The sequence below is a fragment of the Ovis canadensis genome, chromosome 2 (genome assembly GCF_042477335.2).
Source record: "Ovis canadensis isolate MfBH-ARS-UI-01 breed Bighorn chromosome 2, ARS-UI_OviCan_v2, whole genome shotgun sequence".
Classification (NCBI taxonomy): Eukaryota; Metazoa; Chordata; class Mammalia; order Artiodactyla; family Bovidae; genus Ovis; species Ovis canadensis.
Genome location: NC_091246.1, coordinates 53,313,349 through 53,332,700, shown reverse-complemented (window position 1 = coordinate 53,332,700; position 19,352 = coordinate 53,313,349). Strand labels below are relative to the sequence as shown.

Here is a 19,352-nt window from a genome sequence, read left to right as displayed (position 1 = left end):
CCGTCAAAAAAAAAAAGCGACAGCCAGTAGAAGACGCACGGACAAGAGAAGGCCATGTGAAGTCGGAAGCACAGATTGAAGTTAGGCAGCCACAAGCCAAGGAATGCCTGGAGCCACCAGAAGCTGAAAGAGGCCTTTGAACCTTCAGAAGGAACAGGGCCCTACCAACACCTTAATTTCAGACTCCTCACTGCCAGAACTGTGAGAGAATAATCTTGGTTGCTTTAAGCCACCCAGTTTGTGGAAATTTGTTACAGCAGTCCTAGGAAAATAATATAGATGGTGAGGTGGGCTCGAACTATAGGGCAGTCCCCAGCACCCCAGAAGGGCTGATTTGTCTTTGCTTCTGGTCCATGTCTGGGGAATAGGGGGATTTTTCTTCTGCTTCCCTGGTACATAGCTCCCTTATCTGCAGCCATGGGATAAGCAAGAGACATGGCTCTCGATGTCTTAAGACACAGACCCTAATGACAAAAGTCTTGGCCCTAAGCAACCACAGAGAAGTGTGTGCCAGGCCAAGACAGGAGAAGGGGGGTGACCTAGTCAATTAGCCCTGAGTACACTCTGTCCCAACCTAGGGAGACCCAGGAAACAAGACTCTGGGAGCTCAAACCTGTTCTAGAGTTTGGCAGACTCCCAGTTGCAAAGGCCAGATCAGAGTCCACATTCCCCACCCAGACCAGAGACATAGTCACACAGAGACGGAGAGCTCAAGAGACAGCACCCATGGAGAGTGGCACTTGGGAAATTAGGGAGCCGGAGCACAGAGCTGCACCTCGATGTAGATCTGGACTCTGAAATACTGAGGAAAAGCAGCAGAGACAGAGGGGAGACGTGTGGAAACACCACAGAGAAGTGTTCAAGGAGACCCTGACACAGATCTAAAACAGAAAAAGATGGAAACATTCAAAACATTGGAATAAAACTAGGATTGGTGTTGGAGAAAGTTCTGGACATGCAAACTCCAGACTTCAGGTAGCACGGTGTTCCTGTTTTCTGTCCTTCCCATGACCTCCCCCGTCTCAATTAGATTAGTCATTATCTCCTTCTGTCTTATCCAGGCCTATCCAATTTAGATATTATCATGTACCTTCCATGTGTCTGGGTCCAACCAAGGTTCTGACAACACAGCTGCCCAAGGCAATGAGCTGACCATCAGGAGTGCCTGCTTGGATTGCCATGGATGGCTCTTAATTTAGCTCCAGAAATGGCAACCGAGATTGGTAGACTGACTGACTCCTAAGATGACTGCTTGCAGCACAGCTGTTGTTGAACCATACAAGTTTTGGCATACAGTATGACAGTCACTCTGACAAGGCACACAGTTTAGGGTGCTGTATAAATGTGATGCCCTACTCCTGGAATAATTGTGGTTTGACATACACAGGTCATTGTCAATGGGCTCCCTGAAGGCAGGGAAGCTATCTTAGTCTGGTTTTTCTTAAGCCCTGGCACAGTGATCTGAAAAGAGAAAAATGATCAATAATAAAAGACAGTTGAATATAAGATGGACTCATTCAAATACTGGACCCTGTCCTTATGAACCTCGAGGCTATTAGAGCAGATATAATGTCATAAATCACCTTAATATGAATTGGATGGTAAGCAAGATTATTAGGGCAGGCAAAGAACTGTGGTGGTTCAGTCACCAGATATCTCTTCCTGTGGTGTAGAGTTGGTCAAGCAAGACTTCCTGGAGATAGCCTTTGAGGTGAGTCTTTTTTTTAATATTTGGAGTATAGCTGATATACAATGTTTTGTTAGTTTCAGATGTACAACAAAGTGAATCAGTTATATATACACATATATCCATCCTTTTCCATGTAGTAGTGTTCATATGTTAATCCCAACCTCCTATTTTATCCCTCACCTCTACCTTTCCCCTTTGGTAACCATAAGTGTCTTTTCTAATTCTGTGAATCTGTTTCTGTTTTGTAAATAAGTTCATTTGTATCTTTTTTTTTTTTTGGATTCCACATATAAATGATATCATGATATTTATTTCTCTGACTTACTTAACTATGACAATCTCTCGATCCACCCATGTTGCTGCAAATGTTATTGTTTCATTCTTTTTTATGGCTGTGTAGTATTACACACATACACACACACCCCACATCTTCTTTATCTACTCATCTATCAATGGATATTTGGGTTGCTTCCATGTCTTGGCTATTGTAAATAGTGCTTCAGTGAACATTGGGGTGGTGCATATATCTTTTTGAATTATGGTTTTCTCCAGACATATGCTTAGGTGTGGGACTGCTGGATCATATGGTAGTTCTATTTAGTTTTTTAAGGAAGCTCCATACTGTTCTCCATAGTGGTTGTATGAGCTGAGTCTTGAATAATAAAAGGGATTTACACAGAGGAGATAGTAAAACTATATAACACGGTAATGGGTATATAAATACTGATCCAGAGTGGAAACTGGGTGGGACACTCAAGTGGTGTCCAGAGCCTGTGTTGTGCCAAGCATTACTTCTTTAGATAAGAGGTCATGAGGCTAGGAGGGTCCCCAGAGGGGAGTGGGGTAGCAGGAGCACCCTGGAGTTAGGGGCTAGTTACAAACCAGATTGTAAATGTTCAACGTATTTAATTAGCCTACACAACCGTAATGGTGTACATACCTACTGAATATGAGCCCCAGGGAAGAATCTCCTGAGATGGCCTTACTGTCTTCTGGTTTGTCGAAGCCACTGGGGCCTTCCTAGAATGTGAGCTACCGAACAGCAGAGGCTGTTCTCCAGGTGAGCGCTGCGTCCCTACAGCCTAGAACCATGCCTGGAGGACTGGAGGGGGCTCACCAAATGTTAAGTGAATAGGCAGACTGGGAACCCCCAGCCCATTCTTGGGGTCCTCTCACTCTTCACCTCTTTGCACCCACTTTCCCCCTCCAATCCGTGCTCCACACCACCCCTCAACATAACCTAGTGTGAGATACAAATTCTGTCCCTCTCCTGCTCAAAGTATTTGATATCTCTCTTTTGCCCAGGATCCCATTTCCCCCACTTCTTTTTTTTAACCAATTGAACTGCTACTTCTTTAAACCCTGACCAGATTTTGCCAACTTCTGTGTTACTTTCTGAGAATTCATCTCTCTCCTCCAAATATTATGATAGTTTTGCCCTCACTCACCAGACAGTGAGCTCCTCAGGACAGGGACTGGGTCTTGTTTCCATACCTCTAGCCTGACATATGGTAGATGCTGAATAAACAGAAGAGTGAAAGAAAGAAATAGATGAACAAAGGTTTGGATAAAAACGAATAGTTTAATTTTGCTAGAATATGAGGGAGAGTAGTAGGAGATAAGATGGAAAAGTCTCTTGGGTAAGATTTTGAAGGGACTTGAAGTCATCTGGAGGGAGAAGATAGGCAGATGGAAGATACTTTGCAGAGTGTGGGAAGCCAGTGTAGGTTTTTGAGCAGAGGTGTAATATGATGAATATTACATTCAGTTTTAACCCATCAGAGACTCATGAATATATGCAGCTGTCCATTCATATTCAAATTCACATCCCACCTATTCATCCATCCACTCTCCCACCCCCAGACTCCCCCAGGAGCCTTCCCTACCCCTTTACCTGCTCCCTGGCCCAGCCAGGAATGTATATATGGGCAGCTTTCCTCTCAGCCAGAGGATGTGGGGGCCCCAGCTGCCTGGGGCTGGGAAGCAGGCCAGGGTTAGCTGGAGCTGGCTGACTAGCAGTCGGGCAGTGCCAGGGAGAACCTGTATAGTGCCAGGTGGTGCCTTGGGTTCCAGGCTGAGCCCATGACCCCGATAACCTTCTGGCTAGGCACATACCTGCCCCTCACTCCACCCCATTCCCACCTTGCTATCGGAGAGGGGGCACAGGGCCAGTAGACCCACAGGACTTTGGCTCCATCTCCAAAAGGGCCTTCTGTGAGTCAGCCTGCTCCCCTCCAGGCTTGCTCCTCCCCCACCCACCTCCTGTTTCCGATGCACGTACAGCCCGTGCACTACAGCCCCAGCCCGTACACACCGTGTCCCAGGACACCCCAGTCAGCCGCATGGCTCCCCTGGGCCCCAGCCCCCGGCTCCCTCTGTGGATTCCGGCCCCTGCCCCAGGCCCAGCTGTGCAATTGCTGCTGTTACTGCTCCTTCTGGTGCCTGCCCATCCCCAGAGCCTGCTCTGGATGCAGGGTGCTCCCACCACGGGAGGAGATTCATCTGGGGAAGATGATCCACTTGGTGAGGAGGACCTGCCCAGTGAAGAGGATATACCTGAAGAGGAGGACTCACCTGGAGAAGAGGACCTACCTGGATTGAAGATGGACCCAGGAGAAGAGAATTCTCTGAAGTTAGAGGATCTACCAACTATTGAGGCACCCAGGGACACTGAAGACCTCCAGAATAACGCCCACAGAGACGAAAAAGGTAAGTGGTCATCAGCTCTGCAAACCTAGGCTCCAGGAGGTTGGTGCTTCCGCCACATTAAACCCCAGCCCAGGGAGGGATTATTCAGGGAAGAAGAGGAGCCTGTGCTCTGACAGTGATTTTTCCCAACCCCAGGAGCTCCCTTGCCACTAGCCCCTTACCCTCTTTCAGAGCTAGACGAAGAGACAATAAAAAGGGACACGGAGAGAGGTAAGCAGGAAGAGACAGAAAAGAAAGGGGGAGGTTGGAGAGGAGAAGAGATCGGAATGTGGAGAGCAAAGTATGAAGAGACAGGAGAGGAAGGAAGGGGGCTGGTACCAGAGGAAGAGCAGGAAGGGTTTGTAGAAATCACCGCATCTTCAGTCTACAGATGAGGAAAGTGAGACCTAGGAAGAGGGAAACAGCAGGTAGAGGAACCTGGTATCTTGACCCTCAAGCCAGGAACTTTGGAAAAGGAGATGGAGATCAGAAAGGAATCAGGGAGAGTGGGGAGGAGGGATTTCTAAAGGAGAAAGATGGTCTACTAACCTGGGCCTGGGAACTGAGGTCTCCACCCATTTTACAGACCCTAAGACAGTGGTTGCAAGCAGGGCTAGTAGAATCTTTGTGTGGCCCATCAAGCTGTGGCGTTTTATTTGGCTGCAACCTATTGTGCCTGTTTGTGGTGTTTCTGTTACCTGCTATGCTTTTGTAAGAATCTGAGTTTGTGAACGCTGCTAGTGAGGATGACCCACCTCTTTTTGGCCGCCGGGGAGGAACTGGGCTCAAAGATCAGCCTCTTCATTCTTCTCATTTATGCAGGGGATGGCCACAGTCATTGGCGTTATGGAGGTGAGACACCCACCCCCTACAGAGACCCAATCTGGGCACCCGGCTCTGCTGATGCCCGTACACGCATCCCTCACCCCGCATCCACGTCTGCCAGTCCCCCGCCAACCCCGACCCCCGCATCCTTTACCTCTGTTTCCCTCCCGGATCCCTCCTGACTCGACCGCATCACTTTTTCTACTCCACTTCCCTAAAAGTTCCTGATCTTGTCTTCAAACTTCCTGTACACACTTGCCCACTCCAGGCGCTCCGCCATGGCCCCAGGTGTCCCCAGCCTGCGCTGGCCGCTTTCAATCCCCGGTAGACATCCGCCCGGAGCTCACTGCGTTTTGTCCAGCCCTGCAACCCCTGGAACTCCTTGGCTTTGAGCTCCCGCCACAACCAAAACTGCGCCTGTGCAACAATGGCCACACCGGTGAGGCGGTCTCGGGGCGGAGCCTCAGGGAAGGGGCGGAGTCTACCTGGAGATGAGGGGACGGTCATTGGAAGTTAGGCTGAGGGTGGGGCGGGCCCCGGCTCACCTGCCTCTCACCACACAGTGCAGCTGAGTCTGCCTTCTGGGCTGAAGATGGCGTTGGGTCCCGGACAGGAGTACCGGGCCCTGCAGTTACATTTGCACTGGGGGGCCGCGGGTCGCCCGGGCTCGGAACACACGGTTGATGGTCACCGTTTTCCTGCCGAGGTGAGCGCGCAGCTGTCCGCGAAGTGTCAAAGCGGAGTGCCGGGTAAGGGACCTCGCCCACTCCTACCGTGTCTTCTCCAGATTCACGTGGTTCACCTCAGCACTGCATTTGAGGAATTTGACGAGGCCTTGGGGCGCCCAGGGGGCTTGGCCGTCTTGGCAGCCTTTCTGCAGGTACCAGCCCTGGACACCCCCCACCTCTGCTTTCTTACGCCCTCGGGCTCAGAGTATCTTGCCCCAGAAACTCCCATCCCCGCACCTGACTGTCATCTTCATTCAGTTCTTTCGTTAACGCCCACTGTGAGCCAGGCTCTGGGCCACAGAAAAAAGATCCCGAAACAGTTGATCCTGTCTCCCCACAGCCAGTGAGGGAGGCTAACAGGGTAGACATATACACAGGACACATAGTCAAAGAGGTAGTCAAGGAAGGCCTCACAGAGGAAGTAAAACTTGAAGCCTTTGCTAGTGGGAAAGAAAAAGAGATATTCCATGCAGAGCGAACAGTACACGCAAAGACTCAGAATATGGCCCATTTGGGGAATGGCAGGTGTGGGGAATGGTCAAAAGGAAGAGTCATTTCTCTAATACCTTTATAACCCATAATTTCCCCTTTGCAAAATGCACTGAGTCTAGAGAAGCATTTGACTTCTTTGGACAAACACAATGATTAGAAGAGGCTAATAGGAAGGAAGGGTGGTGAGACACCTGTGGATGGTGAAACACCTGTTAGACTCACTGCCTCCCTGACTCATTAACACCAGCCTCACAGCACTGCAGAGAAGTACCTTGGAAATAGCATGTCCTGGATCCAGAAGTCAAACTCATGAATTATTAAGGTGAATGCAGAGGTACCATGGATACAAAGGTTATTGGGGTTGTCTGTGGCAGGACCATGGAATATGTATAGAGTTAGTGATAAGTGAGCCTGGAAAAGTAAGTAGAGCCCATTGTTGACAGCCTTGTATCCTAGTAAAATGGCCCAGCATCCTCCTCTTCCTCCAATTTGCCACTGAAAATGAGTCCACCTAGTTAGGTCAGTTTGCAAAGAAGAAGTAAATGGACCTTGAGTAATAATACGTAAGATTTTGTGTTTCCCCAGCATTCTCAGAGGTGGGGAATGGGGGAGGATTATGGGAATCCACATCACCTACAGGCCGCCAGCCATGACTCTAGATACATGTATTTATCTGTCTTGCACGGTCATCTCCTAGGAAGGCCCAGAAGAAAACAGTGCCTATGAACAGCTGCTGTCATGTTTGGGAGAAATCACTGAGGAAGGTCAGTTTGTTGGTCTGGCTCCTACCCTTGATACCCTTGTCATAAAGAACCATCCTTGGGGAGCCTCAGGTCTGAGGATGGAGAAGGGCTCCCTCCCACAGAGAAGGGGATTGCAGTGTGAACTGGCTTACTGTGACCTTGATAATAACTATGAAGCTGAACACAGCAAACAGGCAAAGCAAACTGCTGCCCACAGATTTTTTGTTTAAAAACCAAACAGAAACCAAGATAAGATGAAAACCAAATAAAACCAAAAAACAGTGTTTGGAACTCCAGGGTTTGAGTCTGGAGAGCTAAAATTTTTCTGAGAACTATTACTCCTTCAAAGCATCAAATATTTGACTTTAAAAAAAAATAATTTTATTTATTTTTGGCTGTGCTGGGTCTTCACTACTGTGCAGGCTTTTTCTAGTTGCAGCAAGTGGGGGCTCCTCTGTAGCTGCAGTATGCAGTCTTCTCATTGCAGTGGCTTCTCTTGTTGTGGAGCACAGGCTCTAGGGCATGTGGGCTTCAGTATTTACTGTGTGCAGGTTCAGCAGTTGCGGTTCCAGGCTCTAGAGCACAGGCTCAGTAGTTGTGGTGCACGGGCTTCGTTGCTCCGCAGCATGTGGGATCTTTCCCCGGCAAGGGATTGAACCTGTGTCCTCTGCATTGGCAGGCATTCTTTTACCACTGAGCCACCAGGAAGCCCAGCATCAAATATTTTAAATTTGTAAATAATGTTGGAAATCTTCTTTTCCTTCTTAGTCACTCTAGGTCATTTTAAACCTCACCCAGCTGGATCCTACATTTTGCTAAACTGAAGAGAACTATGCTTTTTGAGTTTTTGTGTCTTTTACAGTTATAGGTATTACAAATTATTCAAATTACAAGCTATTCAGAAAATTACTCATTTTCTCTTTTGATTCACTCTGGGCTTACATCTGCATTCCAGCATGTTATCACAGTATGCAAAGTAAGAGTGAAGACCCAGAAGAAGGGCCAGGGTAGCAGTTCTCTTACTCTGTGAGCCCCAAAACCTTTTACTTTCTACTGAGTCATGTCCTGTGCTGAGTTATGGGAAGGGATACACTCAGTGAATAAATAGTCTGAGGGAGTTGGGTCAACTTGGTTTCTGGGATTTAAAAATGTATCCCTCTACCCCTGAGCTTTGGTGTGTGTATGAGGGGAGGTCAAGATAGGTTGGACTTCAGCACACATCCTCTCCACAGACTCTGAGACTTGGGTCCCAGGACTGGATGTATCTGCACTGCTGCCCTCTGACCTCAGCCGCTACTTCCGATATGAGGGGTCTCTCACCACACCTCCCTGTGCCCAGGGGGTCATCTGGACTGTGTTCAACCAGACAGTAAAGCTGAGTGCTAAGCAGGTGACACTGGGGATGAGGAGGCAGAAAGAGATGAAGGGGCCGTGTGGGGGAAGTGGCGGACATGGACAGTGGAGCCCTGAGGTACTGGCTGTAAGCCTCTGACACTTTCGCTTCTGTGTTGAGCCCACCCCCCACTCTCTGCTGTCCTCCCCAGCTCCACACCCTCGCTGACTCCCTGTGGGGACCTGATGACTCCCGGTTGCAGCTGAACTTCCGGGCTACACAGCCTTTGAATGGGCGAATAATTGAGGCCTCCTTCCCTGCTGGTGTGGATGGCAGCCCTAGGACTGTTGAACCAGGTGCCACTTTGTCTGCTGATGCTGGGACCCCCTCTCCAGCCACAGGGCCCTCATCTTCTCTTGTGTCCTCACTTGTCTGTCAGTGGTGGTCACAGTCCTCAGCTCTAACATTTGCTTTTTCTCTTCAGTCCACCTGAATTCCTGTCTCGCTGCTGGTGAGTCTGTGCCCCCACCCTTGGCACTGTTCAGCCAGGGGCTAGTCAGGACCACCATTGCTACCTCTGCGTTTCTGTAGAACAGATTCCAAGCCCAATAGGATAGTGTTGGATCAAGGTGGGGCTTACCCTGTCATCCCCAGAGCAAGAGTTGGTCAGAATGAAGCTCAAAAAAACTCCTCCAGTCCTCCTTCCCAAGCCACCTCTTTTGTCTTTAAGAAGGAAAAGGGTGCTTATCTTACCCCTCCTTGTGGACCCACCCCCTTCCCTTAGCTGGCCCCAGCTGGAGACGCAGGGAGTGGCAGAACTTCGGACAGAGCTGGTGGGGTGGGGTGCAGGTGGAAGCAGCTCTGAGGGAATCCTACAGGCTCCTCTTCACTCCCTGAAGCAGTCTCTTTCTTCCTCCCTCCAGGCGACATCCTGGCCCTGGTTTTTGGCCTCCTCTTTGCTGTTACCAGCATCGCCTTCCTTGTGCAAATGAGAAGGCAGCAAAGGTATTATACTGACCCTCTCCCTCAGGCCCAGCCCCCACATCCCCGAGTCCAGAGCAGCTCCATGCAAATTGCATGCAAATGAGCTCATCCCTGGTGAGATTTCTGATTAGGCTTCCCTGTTGTGTAGACACCCAAGTGAGACCAAAGGGAGTGTTAGCTACCACCCAGCAGAGGTCACAGAGACTGTTGCCTAGAGGCCTGCCACTTGGAGAATACTTAGAGAAGCTGGTCAGAGGAATCCGAGGGGCAGCTGAAGACTGTCCTGTTCATTACACCACTTCCTTTTAAACCTCCAAAGATATTTTTAAAAATAAATATTTCTAATAAAACCTGTGGAAAGCAAATCCTTGTCTCCTAATCAAAAGGATGGTGCGTTCATTTCCTATCACTGCTGTAACAAACTACCACAAACTTAATGGTAATGGAAATTTATTCTCTTAAGAGTTCTAGAGGTCAGATGTCCAAAATGAATCTTATGGGCTAAAGTTTGGGTGTTGTCAGGGATGGTTCCCTCTGGACACTCTTGAGGAGAGAATATTTTCCTGCCTTTTTCAGCTTCTAGAAGCCAAGCATTCCTTGGCTTGTGGCCCCTTCCCTGCATCACTCCCATCTCTTGCTTCCATTGTCACATCACCTACAACTGCGTTGAAAGGGCTCTTGTGATTATGTCGGGCCCACGCGGATAACCTAGAATAATCTCCCCATCTCAGAATCCTTAACGTGACTGCAAAGTCCCTTTTCCCATGTAAGGTGACGTTTCATAGGATTAGGATGTGGACATCTTTGATGAGGCAGCAGGAGTCTGCCTAACATAGATGTCTGACACTAAGCGGGCAGAAATGACCTATAGTGCTAGAATGACCGTGTGTGTGTGTCTGTGTCTGTCTATAGTGTTGGAATGACTGTGTGTCTGTCCCTCTGTCTATAGGGCAGGCTCAGTCTCTAGGCTTAAAATCAGTGAGGCTTTTGGGCTTTCACCCTGCTCAAGTGAAACCAATGTAGTTTTGTGGTTTTGCCTTCCAGTTGTGTTGTGCCCAGCCACTTGCTGGAATGGGGCAGTGCCGCTGACAGTTCCTCTGCCCTGTGGGTAATAAGGGCCAGAATGCTCCTCCAGCCCTGCCAGGCTTCTCTGCTCCACACAGCCCATTCACAACCCCTCCTTGGTGACCCTAGTGCCCCCATCCCTCTGGCTCACTCAGAGCTCCTTCCAACTCTGCTCTTCCCCTGAGGCATCCTCTCTGCCTTCTCCACTTTGGAAAATTACCACCACCACCACTGCCAATACCCAAGAAAGGCTTAACGGGCCCCATAATGCTGGTAACATCCGTTTTATTGGTTGGGGTGGCAGCTAGCCTGGCTGGGGGCAGGGCCAGCCCTCAGAGGTTGTTGAGCTCCAGCAGTGTCTGGTCGAGGGTCTGGTGGATCTCCACGTTCTCCTCCTTGGCACTGGCCAAGGTCTCTGTGAGGGGAAGCAACCCGTGAGCAGGGGTGGGGTGGGGAGGCATGGACAGGGGGTGTAACAAACAGACACGGAGTGGGTTGGAGGCATACAAAGACACAAACATTCAAGGATCTGAGGACCCCTTGGGTGGGACAGACAGATAGACTGACCAAGACAGGGATGCCTCACTCAAGGCTTCAGGGCCATGGAGGTGTATGGGAAGGCTCAAGTCATAAACTAATTTACCCTCCTTCTTTAGAAGGTTCAAGAGAGTTGGAAACAGGAGGAAAGACAAAGACTGAGCCAGGAAAGGGAGTGTCAGACAGATAGACAAACTCGAGGCAGAAAACAGACCTGCAGCGAAAGCCCCTACGTTGCTGGCATCCAGTGTCATTCCAAACGTCATCCTGGACCTTTAACAACCTTGCACCCCTCCCCTACACCTTACCAGCCCACTCCCCTTCCAGTCATTCCTTTATATCCTGGAATCTCAGCTGAGCGCTCCAAGGGCAGTGACATGCCTGGGTTTGCAGAAGGGCGTGTATCTCAGAGGCACCAGAGGGCCTGTGGTGAATGACACAGTCATACGTGCCCACATGCGGCAGAGAGTCATGCAGAGGGGGTTCTGGGGTGGGCCTCAGTGTCCTGGGGGTGAGCTCAGTGGGGGAGGGAGTCACAAGATTAGGGGTGCCCATAGGAGCCGGGGTCTCAGCAGTGAACCAGTGCTCTGTGGGGGTGATGGCAGTGCTCTTTAGAGGGCAGGAAAACAGCATGGAGACCAGATGGAGTTTATTAAGCAGCAGAGAGTGGTGGAGGCCGGCGGGTAGAGGGAGGAGTGGATGGATATAGAAGGATGAAGCAAGTGCCAGGATGGGCAGCGGATGTGGCGGGGGCTCTCCTAGGCTGCACCCAGCCTGGCTGTGCAGTGTCGGCAATTTCTGCTCCTCCTGCTGGCCCTGCTTCCCATAGAGAAAATGGAAAGGAGAAGAGAGAGGGGCCGAGGGCCACGCTGGTAAGGGGCTCAGAGGGAGGTGATGTCATTGAGCGCGTTGTCCAGCTCCTCACTGATGGCCTTGTACTTCATCTTCTGTGCATAGACTTCATCTGGTGGGGGGTCCAGGAGAGGGGGGCCAGGTGGGAGTGTGGGGAGAAGGAATGGAGGGAAAGAGGAGTGGAAGGAGAGAGGGTAATAGAGAGAACAAGAATCAGAGAGAGGTGGATGAAGATGGAATGAGGGAGACAGGCCAGAGAACAGGCTGGACAGCCATCAGGGGCCCCTCATCTCCTCTCTGTACCCCTATGTCTTTTATCCTTCTCTGTACCCCAAGTTGGTGCTTCCCCAAGGAGCTCCTGCCTCCCCCCAGGGGCGTGGGGGCACAGTGGTTTGCCCAAGCAGAAGTGCTTGCTGCAAGGGGAGGACACTCAAGCTAGAAAGGTCTAAAGTTGGAGAGAAAATTGAGGCTTGCCTGAGAGGGCTGGAAGCAAGAGATGTGGGAGTTATGAAAGTAAAATAAAAGGGAAAGACAGTTTTAGGCACAACGTTGTTGATAAGAGTGAGAAGTAGCTACAGACTAGCAAATACCTGGATATTTGTTTTCGTCAAATCTAGCTTAGAATAGTATTTTCCATTAATGTTTTCATGAAAACCTAGATATTAAAGCAAACAGCTCTCTATTTAATAAAGAGGGTGCTGTACTTGGAGACAGTGTTATCAGATCAGTGCTACTCAGAGTCTGGTCTGAGGACCAGCAGCATCTGCATTGTCAGGGCACTTGTTAGACACAGATTCAGTCCAAAGTCAGCATTCACTTCAGAGCAGGACCCAGGAATTTGTATTTTTAAAAACTCTCTGAGGGGATTCTCAAGTTTGCGAAGCACTGGGGTTGATGGGGCTACATCATCTATCTACTTGGACGGGAGGCAGAGACTGCCAAAACCTGTGGAGTCCTAGGGGACCCAGTCCTAATTTACCGCTGGCAAGTCTCATGGGATAGGAAGATAAGTCATGCGTCGTACAGATCTATTTCAAAAGTCTCGGGGGTACAGAGGAATATCCTTTTTACCTTCCAGGTCATCGATGGTTTTCTCCAACTTTGCCACCGACCTTTCAGCAAACTCTGCTCGGGTCTCAGCCTGGGTGTAAAGGCAAGATGGGGAAAAATAACAAAAATTTAGGCCCTCCCAGACACTATCACTTAAGTCAACCTTCTGTTCTGCCCCCATTCCTAATTCCCTGCCACAGGAGGTCTCTGGTAGGGACTGTGGGGCTTGAGGGTCATTCGGACTGGAAGGACTCTCACCTCCTTTAGCTTCTCCTCCAGCAGTTTGATCTCCTCTTCATATTTATCTTCTTTGGTGGAATACTTTTAGGGACAGACACAGGTCATCAGTTCACCACCCCCACAAAACCTTCATTTCTTCACGGAGCCCCACAGGCTACTCCTGATTTTGTCTCCATCAAACACTGCACCCCGCCCTGCCTGGGCCCATCGCCTCCCTCCCTGAAGGAACCCATCCTCACTGCCCCTCTGCCCCCCTCTACCTTGTCCGCTTGGGCTTCCAGGGATTTCAAGTTGTTGGTAACAATTTTCAGCTCCTCCTCTAGGTCCCCACATTTACTGCAGGGGGGTATGTGGCAGGGTGGGATGTGAGGGCACAGTGGGGGAGACAGTGGAGGTGGCACAGTGGGGACGGGGTGGAGGAGAGAAGAGAAGAGCAAAGTTGTGAGAGTGACAGCAGCCGGAGACTGGAAGCCCCAGGCCCCTCCCGACCCCCAGCAGGTTGAGAGAGGGCAGCCTGAGGTGGAGGGGAAGGTGAGCTGAGAGAAGGTGCCATTGGCCAGAAAGGTCCGGAGAGGTGACTACCTCCTCCTCTGAGGCCATCAGGGACTTGAGGGCCTGATCCATGGTTCGAAGCTCCTCCTCCAGCTGCCTGGCTCGGCTGGGGGCAGCAGGTAGGGGTCAGAGGCAGGACCTGTCCCTGGGGTCCCCTGCCTGGGGAAGCACCTCCCCACTGCACAGAGTGCCCCACAGCCATGGGCTCAGGCCGAGGTTCACTTGCTACCCTGGGGTGTCCTTACCTCTCAGCCACCTCAGCTCTCTCTTCTGAGCGCTCCAGCTCTCCTTCCAGGATCACCAGCTTCCTGGCCACCTGTGGGGATGGGGGAGCGAGGAGGAGATTCATGGTGAATGATTGGGGGTGCCTGGGGTTCAGGTATGAGAACAAAGTGGAGCAGGGCTCTCACCTCCTCATATTTGCGGTCTGAATCCTCGGCGATGTGCTTGGCCTCCTTCAGCTGCATCTCCTGCAGCTCCATCTTTTCCTCATCCTTCATAGCTCGGTTTTCGATGACCTTCATTCCTCTGAGAGGCAGGGCGAGTGGTGGGGGTGGGGTTAGGCCCAGCAGGGACAGGCTCCCGGCTCCCTCCCCGCCCCATCCTCTGAGGAACCCTCTGCCCACCTCTCGCTCTCATCAGCTGCCTTCTCAGCCTCCTCCAGCTTCTGCAGGGCTGTAGCCAGACGCTCCTGTGCCCGGTCCAGCTCCTCCTCTACCAGCTGAATGCGGCGGTTCAGGGAGGCCACATCTGCCTCAGCCTGTGAGTCAAAGGTCAGAGGTCAGAACGGCTGTGTCTGCCTTGGATGAGGATCAAAGAGGCATCAGAGGATGGTTAAGATGCTTGTCAGAACAAAGCTAAGCTTTCTGGCCTCCAGACATTCAACCTTTTTTTTTTTTTTCACTAAACCATCTTCTTCGCAGATTCTGTGTTCCAGCCCAAAACATGCACTCTTGGACAAGCTCCATTCCCCTGCTGCGGGGCCTCTTCTAGCACTGTGCAGAGTCTCCAGTGGATATCTGCACACAAATCCCCCCGCTACCCCCACCCCCCCACCCCGTCCTGTCTGAGAGCACTCCTACTGCTGGGATCAGGTCTGAGGTAGCCCTGACTCCTTGGCGGAGTCTGGTTCAGGCAAGGGGTGGGAAAGAATCAGGCCAACCAGGCCACAGTGCTGCGAAAATCCGCCAATCACAGAATCAAGCTCTGTGATGTCATTGGCGGCCAGGCAGACTCATAGCAGGAGGCTTAGGCGGCAAGCCAGGCTAAGGGACCCACGGCTGTAGCAAGAGGCTCTCTGCCAGCGCTGGATGCAAGTGGGGGCAGTGCAAGCGCAGTGTGAGTGGCAGATCTGCCACTGATCCTTCAATACAGAGGCAAAATCATGGAGGTTTTGGAGATGGTCCATAGAAAGGGATGATACCTTTAGAAAAAGAGGACAGAGCAAGAAAGATCCCAAAAAGGCAAAGCAGAGAAGCAGTGCAATTTGGTGTTAAGAGCATCCACTCTGAGTGAGACTGCTGTCTTTGAGCTACTTGTGTGACCTTGGGTAACTTATTTAGTTTCTCTAAGCCTTGGTTCTTCCTTTGTAGAATGTTCTGAGGTAATACAGTGCTTCTAATGCTGGATTAATAACAGACCATCGGGGAGGTAAAACAAACAAACAAAAATCCAGGTTCTTTAGCTCCATGCTGGAGCCACTGAACTGAGATCTCCAGGGCAGGGGCTTGGAAATTCTTCTTTTTTTTTTTTTTTTTCTTTTTTAAGCTTTCACGGGATTCTGAGGAGCCTGGCAGGGGGTTGCAGAGTCAGACATGACTGAGCAAGTATCACTCATTCACTCAGGGATTCTGATGATAAGCAATCTTGGGAAATAGTAAAATAACACACACAAAGCACTTGAGCATTTGCCTGCAGAGTCCCCATCCCATAAACATTAGCTCATCCCTTGTCTCTCCCTCAAAGACAAAACACAGAGACCCTGAGGTTCAGGACTGGAAAGGAGAAGGGACCAGTGCAGGGGAAGAAGAGACTGAGAGGGGAGAGACAGGGGGCAGTGCTGGGGGTAGGACAGGGGAAACAGCACCATGTGTAGAAAGCAGTGTTGCCTGTACACTCCAGGTGCTGAAGGCCACCTAGTGACAGGAACCCATCCTGGGCGCAGGGCTGGGTGACTCCACGTGGAAGGGTTCTGGGGACCGCACTGGGGGTTGGGAAGAATGACTCAGGAATCCTGGAGGTCTGGAGAGAGGTGAGACTCTGTAAAAGGGAACCTCTCTTCATGCTCATAGGGTAACAAGTGACTCTAGAGAACCTGGGAAGTCCTGGGGCCTGCATCACAGGACTGACTTTTGCCGTTTTGTGCTTCTCAAGTTTTTCCCAGTTATGGATGCTGCTCTATTAACCACGGGACAGACAGTGCTGTCCTCACTGCACAAACGGGAAGCAAGAGAAGGAGGAGAGACTGAGGCAGTGCGTGAGTTAAGTGCTGTGTTCAAGGTCATACAACAAGTCTGGGCAGTGCTTCCTCTCTACTCCCTCCCTACTCTGCTGCCCCGCTTCCCCAGCTCTGTCCCTGTCCTCCCCTCCTCCTCTTCAGCCCCCACCCAGCTCCTTGGGTTTCCAGGCCTGCCTCCAGCTGCACTGGGCTGCAGTTATTTATAGAGTGTCAGATGCCCAGGGTCGCCTTCACCAGCAGCTGCAGGTCAGTTCCCTTCCAAGTGCCAGGGCGGGTGAAGAACCAAAACCAAAGACTGGAGGTCAGAGAAACCAACCTTGGTGGCAGAGGGGGATGGGGAATATGGATAATGGTCAACACAAACAGTAATGTCATCTCTGATCTCGGATGTTCAGACCATGCTTATGCTAATCCCCCCATCCATCCAAGTTGAAGCCTCATTTTAAACTTAATCCTGGGTGGAAGGCAAATAGGGAACAGGAGGCAGAGAAAGTACCAAGTCCAAAGTCTTATGGCCATTCTCCTACCTCAGGGTGGGGGTTGGGACTGGCAGGAGGTTGAGATGTCTGGTTAGGAGGTGTGGGGTGGGCAGAGAAATCTCAGAGTGAGCAGGACTTGCCAAGGTGGCTGCCCTGGCATTTGTGGCCTTGTCCCTCTGCTCTGTGGCCTGGCATGGTCTCAAGGCTGACAGCTTAATGAGGGTAAATAAGGGACTGACAGAACCTGAGCTGGGGCCCTAGTGCACAGCAGGGCCACTGGAGCCAGAGGTCAAGGCCAGGGAATTTCTAATGGACCCCAGGGGTGTAACTCAAGTCAGGGACCATCTTTGGATTTGTTTTCTCTCCCGCTGCCCACAGCACCTACACCCACAGCCCACACCCCCAGAATGTAGCTGCAGTCTTCTCTGCATTTTCAACTGGAGGATTAGTTGAGGTGGAGGGTAAATTCTTGTACTACCCACCCCCACGATGACTCATTGTTTGATCACTGTACATTCTAAGAGCTGGAACCCAATGGAATTGTAATGCTATGTCCTCTGGGGGAAGTGGTAAGTGGTTTTGATTTACCCACTGTCTTGAATTATTTGTGCCAGCTTGCTCTAGCCTGGGTTCCTGCAAGGAAACCCTTTTAGTCCTGGTGAAGAAGGTCCCCTCCATCCCCATCTGGGATCCCTTCCAGTGCACTAATTCTCCCACACCCCCAGGTCCACACTCACGTCAGTGGCTTTCTTCTCAGCCTGCTCCAGTTTCTCCTGGGCATCCTTCACTGATTCAGAATACTTTTCCACCTCGTCCTCCGTCCCTTTTAGCTTCTTCTGGAGGGCCTGCTGCTCCTCTTCCAGCTGGGAGAGAAAAACCTCAGTCAGCCAGGCCCAGGCCCAGGCCAGAGTCAGGGGGGTGTGTGAGGGGTTACTGAGATATTTAGAGGCGGTTAGGGAGGAGGAGGGACATCCGAGGACAGTGGGGGACAGTGCAGCTAGGGGTGTGTAGGGATCTGGTGGGAGTAGAGAGAAAGTTCCCAGCCCCAAGGAGAAGGCCCATCATGGCTCTGCAAGGGCAGCAGTGGAAATCTGGGGACTGGGGCTCCCCAGGCTAAGGTGGGTGGAATGAAGTGTGGCTCCGGTGACGGACCCTCCAGGGTACTGTGAAGGCCCAGCAGCCCCCACACTGGACGGTAGAGAGCATTGGAGAGCAGGCCAGTGGCTGGGGGGCATAGGGCAGGGCCGACCCTGCCCTCATTGTGGGGTGGGGCGGGGGCTGCGCCGGGCCTGGGACCCCCCCACCTGTTTGCAGCGGTCCTCAGCTTGCTTCTTGTCAGCCTCGGCCTGCTCTGCGCGGTCGATGGCATTCTCCTTGTCCAGTTTTAACATCTGCATCTTCTTCTTGATGGCGTCCATGGTTGCGGTGGGGGACGGGCCGGCCGGTGGGCAGTGCGGACCGGGAGAACTGGGCTGGCCTCGCGGACTGGGCGCACGGGTGGCGGGCGAGGAGCACCAAGCGGGACTGGGATGTCCCTGCCGCGTGGGCGCCTAAAAGGCGGGGAGGGACCGGGCGGAGCCGGGGGCCAAGACCCTCCCCCACTGCGTCCCAAACCTTGTAGGGGCAGAAGAACTGCAGGGTCGGGGGGCGCGGCCACCCCCTGCGCCCACCCCCTCGGGACCGCCCCCTCAGGGCCCCGCCTCTCCCCTCTATCCCACCCCTCTCCATCCCACCCCCACCCCGCCCGCAGCCGTCGGAAGGGAAAGTAGATGGATAGTCGGCTGGAAAAACTAGCGCCGCGGAGGGGAGGGGACCCTGGGGCTGGGGGCTCCGCACTTCTCCTGAGTGACAGCGCGGCCCTGTGGCAGCTGCGGCTGGGGCCCCTGGGGCTATTTCGGGGCTTGAGCTCACGGCAGCTGCAGAGGAGAGTGAGCAGAGTGCAGAGTGTCCCCCCCTCAACTGCAGCAGCCGCTGCCCTTAATTTAGAAGTTTCCTGTAAATCCCCTCGGATTAAATGTCTCTTGGGAGGCGGGGCTCGTCTGCTGCTTTAGTGCCTCAGTTTACCCTGAGTTCCAGACTCTGGCTTTGCGTAACCGACACGGCAGTGAAAGCGATGAGTCTCGCCAGGGACTTGGGGAAACTGAGGCAGGAGGGGAGCCCAGAAGCCCGGTCGCAGTGCAGATCGAGGCCGGGTTCGCTGCCCCCGAGGGCGGGTCTGACCTCTCTTCCCCTCGCTCCCCGCTTCCATCCCCTACCCCCGGAGCCAGGGCCCCTCCTCTACTGCCGACCAGCCTCGGATCCCAGCTCCGCGCCCGCCCGCCCCGCCCCCCACGTGCCCCGCATATTTTCCACGTGGCTTCTGCCAGGCAGGACGCTGCGCCTTCCCTACCCCCATCCCCACCTCCACCGGGACGCGTCCCTACGGTCCCTTCCCCGTCCCTCCTCGGGACTCCCCCACCCCCACCGTCCTCCGCTCACCCCCACCCACCCCCGTTTTCCCCTAGCTTCCCCGGCCGCCCTCCCTTCTCCTCCCCTTCTCCCGGCGGACTCTCCTCTCTTCCCTTATGAGCCAACTTTACGCTGAAATTTCTTTTCTGCCCTTTTTTGGGATGTTTCCCGTGGGGAGGCGGGGCCAG

At 52.2% G+C, this 19,352-nt stretch overlaps 2 protein-coding genes across 8 annotated transcripts; one reads left to right on the top strand and one right to left on the bottom strand.

Annotated features, from left to right (window-relative positions):
• Positions 1-681: 681 nt before the first annotated feature.
• On the top strand, positions 682-9,848 carry CA9 (carbonic anhydrase 9). Of its 3 annotated transcripts, none has more exons than XM_069576219.1 (12): positions 682-975; positions 4,165-4,399; positions 5,201-5,230; positions 5,472-5,642; positions 5,767-5,909; positions 5,991-6,083; positions 7,121-7,187; positions 8,399-8,556; positions 8,711-8,855; positions 8,984-9,010; positions 9,423-9,504; positions 9,632-9,848. In XM_069576219.1, exons 2-12 carry the CDS (start codon positions 4,294-4,296, stop codon positions 9,696-9,698), a joined length of 1,089 nt encoding a protein of 362 aa, XP_069432320.1. In that variant the 5' UTR covers positions 682-975; positions 4,165-4,293; the 3' UTR covers positions 9,699-9,848. The 3 variants fall into 3 exon arrangements, with proteins under 3 accessions (XP_069432320.1, XP_069432319.1, XP_069432318.1); XM_069576218.1 differs by having other exon boundaries at positions 693-975; positions 4,147-4,399; XM_069576217.1 differs by lacking the exon at positions 682-975 and having other exon boundaries at positions 1,640-4,399.
• A 968-nt stretch (positions 9,849-10,816) lies between these two features.
• TPM2 (tropomyosin 2) lies at positions 10,817-19,266 on the bottom strand. Of its 5 annotated transcripts, none has more exons than XR_011254328.1 (9): positions 18,021-19,161; positions 17,454-17,579; positions 14,406-14,539; positions 14,190-14,307; positions 14,025-14,095; positions 13,488-13,885; positions 13,246-13,308; positions 13,009-13,078; positions 10,817-10,963 (listed from the first exon to the last, which is right to left on the bottom strand). XR_011254328.1 is itself a non-coding variant. In XM_069576247.1 (9 exons), exons 1-9 carry the CDS (start codon positions 18,132-18,134, stop codon positions 10,881-10,883), a joined length of 855 nt encoding a protein of 284 aa, XP_069432348.1. In that variant the 5' UTR covers positions 18,135-19,266; the 3' UTR covers positions 10,817-10,880. The 5 variants fall into 5 exon arrangements, 4 of the variants coding, with proteins under 4 accessions (XP_069432348.1, XP_069432349.1, XP_069432346.1 ...); XM_069576247.1 differs by having other exon boundaries at positions 13,810-13,885; positions 18,021-19,266; XM_069576248.1 differs by having other exon boundaries at positions 10,817-12,049; positions 13,810-13,885.
• Between the last annotated feature and the right edge of the window lie 86 nt (positions 19,267-19,352).